The 4,582-nt window shown below is 35.2% G+C and overlaps 2 protein-coding genes across 2 annotated transcripts; both read right to left on the bottom strand.

The window, feature by feature from the left end:
* Positions 1-470: 470 nt before the first annotated feature.
* LOC106341120 lies at positions 471-1,241 on the bottom strand. Its single transcript, XM_013779940.1, has 2 exons — positions 1,026-1,241; positions 471-934 (listed from the first exon to the last, which is right to left on the bottom strand). Exons 1-2 carry the CDS (start codon positions 1,198-1,200, stop codon positions 609-611), a joined length of 501 nt encoding a protein of 166 aa, XP_013635394.1. The 5' UTR covers positions 1,201-1,241; the 3' UTR covers positions 471-608.
* A 1,277-nt stretch (positions 1,242-2,518) lies between these two features.
* LOC106339720 (protein yippee-like) lies at positions 2,519-4,188 on the bottom strand. Its single transcript, XM_013778576.1, has 5 exons — positions 3,882-4,188; positions 3,246-3,289; positions 3,036-3,144; positions 2,884-2,939; positions 2,519-2,796 (listed from the first exon to the last, which is right to left on the bottom strand). The coding sequence occupies exons 1-5, from the start codon at positions 3,975-3,977 to the stop codon at positions 2,709-2,711; spliced, it is 393 nt and encodes a 130-aa protein (XP_013634030.1). The 5' UTR covers positions 3,978-4,188; the 3' UTR covers positions 2,519-2,708.
* Positions 4,189-4,582: the final 394 nt, after the last annotated feature.

The raw sequence follows: 4,582 nt of genomic DNA, 5'->3' as shown, positions 1-4,582 counted from the left end.
GGAGTTTTCCGGCGGAGAGAGAGAGGTGGCCTGCTGGAGAGGAGGCTGAGCGCCGGTGGAGCAAAGGCTGAGCACCGGAGGAGCTGGCCGGAAAGAGGATCGCCGGCTGAGAGAGATTTCTCAGGTGGAGAGCACAATCGTGCTGATAACGTGTTAGAAATATGAGAGAAGTGTTGTTGTGAAAGTTGTGTCTTTCTTATTAGCTCTCACTATCAATATATAGTGGAGGTTCATAAGGGTTTACACAAAGGAGAGAATCTACACATTTAATACATTTGACTACAAATATCTAGACTTGGTCAAAGCTCATAAATACTCCGGTTGAATGAGTCTTCATCTTGACTAGTCTTGGACGGATGAGACGAACCGGAGACGGGTGTAGACGGACCGGATAGTCGGGTCGGATGTAAACCTCCTTGATGGTTAATGGCAATCCACATATCCATATCATGGATTTATAACATGGAGTATATATTTATGTTTATGTTTGTGTGAATATGATTACAATGTAGAGAGACTCAAACTTAGTTTTGTGACTTAAGCGCCAGCTAAACAAGTGAGGACAATGAAAATGTAAGACATGCTTGTTTCACAAGTTATCTAATGTTTTACATGTCGGCTTTACGAGCTTGGGATGATCTTGAACTGTATCCATGTAACCTGATCGTTCCTGAGGTGTAGACACGGAAACCATCTTTGGACGAGACAAGTTTGATGCCTTTGTGCAGATTGGATTTGGACAAAGCCTTGTAGCATCTATGGTAGTGTTTAGGCACATGTATTGGTTTCACAAAACATGCCTTTTCTAAGTGAGGAATTGCGTGAAGATGAGAAGGAAGATGGATAACAAATTCTCCACAGTCATCAGTAATAGCTTTTATCCAGTTTGATCTCTTTTTGAAACCGGTGTGACATTTAATGGCAACAGTGCCACCTGTAAGATCATGTCAACGATAAGATTATCATGTGTGATTAGACATAACAACATAAGGACTTATACATATATATATATATATAGAGAATACCTGAAACAGGGGTGTTGCAAAGAAGAGAACCGGTGATGACCACAGAGGAGAGTTTGTGTTCCCCGTAGCCATTCATCTCAGCCATCTCTAGTCTGCTCCAAAACTTGTTTGCAGCTGCAAGTTCTCCATTGAAGAAGAAGAATAAGAAGGAAAGTAAGACGAAGAAGCTACCCATTTCTTGAAAGTCTCAAAATGTTACTTTGCTTTAAGAAATGAAATAAGCATATGTATGTGTGTGAAGATGATGGATATAAGGAGGCAAATGGTCAATTTGTATGACTCGATTTATTTGGTTTATTCTTTGATTAATCTCAATGTGTTATCTGAGCTAACTACATTTGGAGGAAAAGTGGAGTAGTTAGCAGAAAATGAAGAAACAAGCCTACCATCACTGAGAAAGACTGATCTATTGACTTGTGGGTTTGGTCAGTAAGCACTAAGCCACCATTGGTTAAAGGGTTTGTTGACCAAAACCATATTTTCTCAAAAGGAAGAAGAGGTAACACACTTCTACACCTTTAATGGGCCTCTAAAATTGAGCATCTGACATTTTACGGCCCATTGGTTGTTCTGTTGGACAACCTTTGATAAGTTCTTTGCGTTGCCGTTGACTGAAGGAAGGGAATTGAAAAGGTTATGTGTAAGCTCCTACCGCCCAAGGCTAATGGGTCATCCATGCCCGTTTTTTCGATCCGTGGGTCTCATCCTGTTCCAACGGTCGTTCCGTTAATTTTCCAAGACTCTAAATCATTGTTTACTGACCATGTAATCACCACCCGACTTTTTCTTTTGGCTTCACTCGCATGGTATCGTGAATCACTTCTTGATATTCATCCTTTCACTACTACAGTCCAAGCACGTGTAACTCTTGAGTTTTAAACGGATATGTGACGTAAAAAATAATTTATATTTGGTGACATAGGTAGCCACCAAATCAATTATTTCGAATCTTTCTATATATCAGTATTTGGGATGCTAACATTATGTCTATCTGATTTGATGGTCTGACTTTTCTTACATTAATTATTGTGTTGATAGATGCTCTCAATCAAACTATTTTAGACGTTAATCATTTTTTTTCATTCTCTTTAGTTCAGTTTTGAGATTAAATGGTTGAACGCGTTTGATTCCAGTCGTGGAAAACACTCCATAACAGTTTCTTGACGTTATGTTTCAAATCAGAAACTCATTTCGTGGTATATCTTTCTTACAAATTTATCCATGATATTATAGTATGTTTTTCAATGGAAAAAAAACTTCAAAGAGGTATTATCACTTTTTATAATATTTTACAATTATGAAAAGATATTCATTCTTTCATAAACAAAATTTTCAAGCTTTTTATTGCGAGATCATTGATGTATTAGCATTTCAGTTATTTCCAAGGCGATGTGAATTTTACCATATCCATCTAAAGCCCCTTTGGCTCTATCTTGGTGGTTTATAGTAAAATAAAAATTCGAAATTTATATAATTTATTATAGCAATACGAATAAGAAGCATAGGTATGATGAAGCATGATCATTACACAGAATCAGAGTTTATTTACTGAGGGATATTTCAGATAATAATGTGGGTAAGAGAAGAAAACTCTTTTGTTGGTCTTATAAGAGCAAGTTGGAGTGGAGGTTGAAGAATTTACATTTACAATGGATGTCAAATCAGAAGGATAGAGAGATGACTTCAAGAATCATCTGCATCACTTCCACCTATATGCCTTCCATGGCTACTCACCCAGTAGTTGCTTCCATCAGGACCCGATATCTTAAATCTGTCACAACAATTTTCTAGATTATCATACAAGAAACTATCATGTTCTTGAAGTTGTTGAAGTCCCGAAGAGTGTTGAAAATATAACCTTTCAAGAACTGACTTTCCTTCTTTGTACTTCTGGCTTTTCTCATGAGCAGTCTCCTGGTAACACAATACACAACCAAAGAAAGTTATAACCACACCAAAAGAATCGAACATGGATAGGTTTCTTTTACAATATCATATGTTCTTGCTTACGTATCTCCAACCAACTATTGATCCACATGAGACACAGAAAATGTCAGCCACTGTATGTTTTCCTGTCATCATCATTCTGTCTTCTGTTTCTCCAATTGTAACATTGGAACTAAACCAGATCATCATCAGAAATACCATCCCAATATTAGGAGTACTGGATCATCATCATTTGATATAATCTTTAGGTACTTCAGAAATTAGAAAACTTACACTTTGTTGAAAAGATAAGCTTTTCCATGCTTACAGTGAAAAGACTGAACAAGAAACACACACCCACATACAAACACATTAGCTAAAGAAAACAACAAATGAAGAATCAGTGAGAGCTTAGTGTGGCTTCAACTGATACTTTGTTATTCTCAAGAACCAGAAAGTATTCATTCTTTAGACCACAAAGGTATTAAAGATACAAATCTGTTTTTCAGATGATTGCTTCTCTCATATCAGCTAAAGGGGAGCTCAATGTTCAAAACTATGATTTGAATTGATGACAAGTATAGAACCAAAAGTTCAACAATGTAGCCATCCAAAAAAATCAAAGGCTTGTGTTTCAAAAAAAATAATCAAAGGCTTAGAGTGACTTAATATATAATCTTCTTCATAGGATGATCAAATTAACAGCAATAACATTAAAGATGAATTAACTATTTCTCACATAACTGAATCTAATTAACACACAGCCACATCTCTTCTACAGAATCATCTATCACTGATTATCATCTACAAATCAAGGAGCATGCAGAGCAATAAAAAACTGATAAACCACAAATTCAGAATAATAATAAAAACAAGAAATAATAAAAAGCCAAAACAGAGAGATTGCAAGAGGTGGAAAAGAGACAAAACCTTGGAGATGATGTCTTCATATAAAGCAAGATGAGTCTTGCAGTGTTTGCAGCTATAGATCTTCCCTTCAAGATGAACCACAAACAACCTCCCCATCTTTGATTCAAAAACTCAAAAACTGCAAAACAGAGTTTTCGATCTTAACAAAAAATACCTTTAAATTGTTCTTTTAGCTTTAGACAAAATCTCAAAACGTTATCTGGCAGAATTGATGTATTGTTTGTTGTGTAGTTAGCAAGAAATGTGGATGGGGAAGGTATAACGTCTGCTCTCAATTATTCACTTTTTTAATATTCTCTTTTTCTTCTTCAGTCCAGAAAAGTGGAACAACGTGTACTCTTCACCAACTGCATTTTCTATATTCGTTTCTATTCGTTTATTTTACTGGTTTACTAGGATAAGACCTGCGCAAAAATTTATTTGTATATATTTCGATAGTTTCTTTTATATATTTGATCATTTTATTTATATATATAAAATATTTTTTGTTGTTATTATATAATTTCTTTCCGATAGATCAGATCAATTTTTATTAAAAATAATGGAACAAAACTATAATTAATACATCATGGGTTGATCGGATTGGACATTAAACAAATTATGACATAAAAACCTTATTTTTCCATCGAACACATTCTTGAAAAAAAAGAACAGTATTGTTTTCAAAGTTGAATTATTTTGACTTTTATCTTCCATATGGT

This window comes from Brassica oleracea, chromosome C4 (assembly GCF_000695525.1).
Source record: "Brassica oleracea var. oleracea cultivar TO1000 chromosome C4, BOL, whole genome shotgun sequence".
NCBI lineage: Eukaryota > Viridiplantae > Streptophyta > Magnoliopsida > Brassicales > Brassicaceae > Brassica > Brassica oleracea.
Note: the sequence above shows the minus strand (reverse complement) of the source record. Positions and strands in the feature narration are given on the sequence as shown.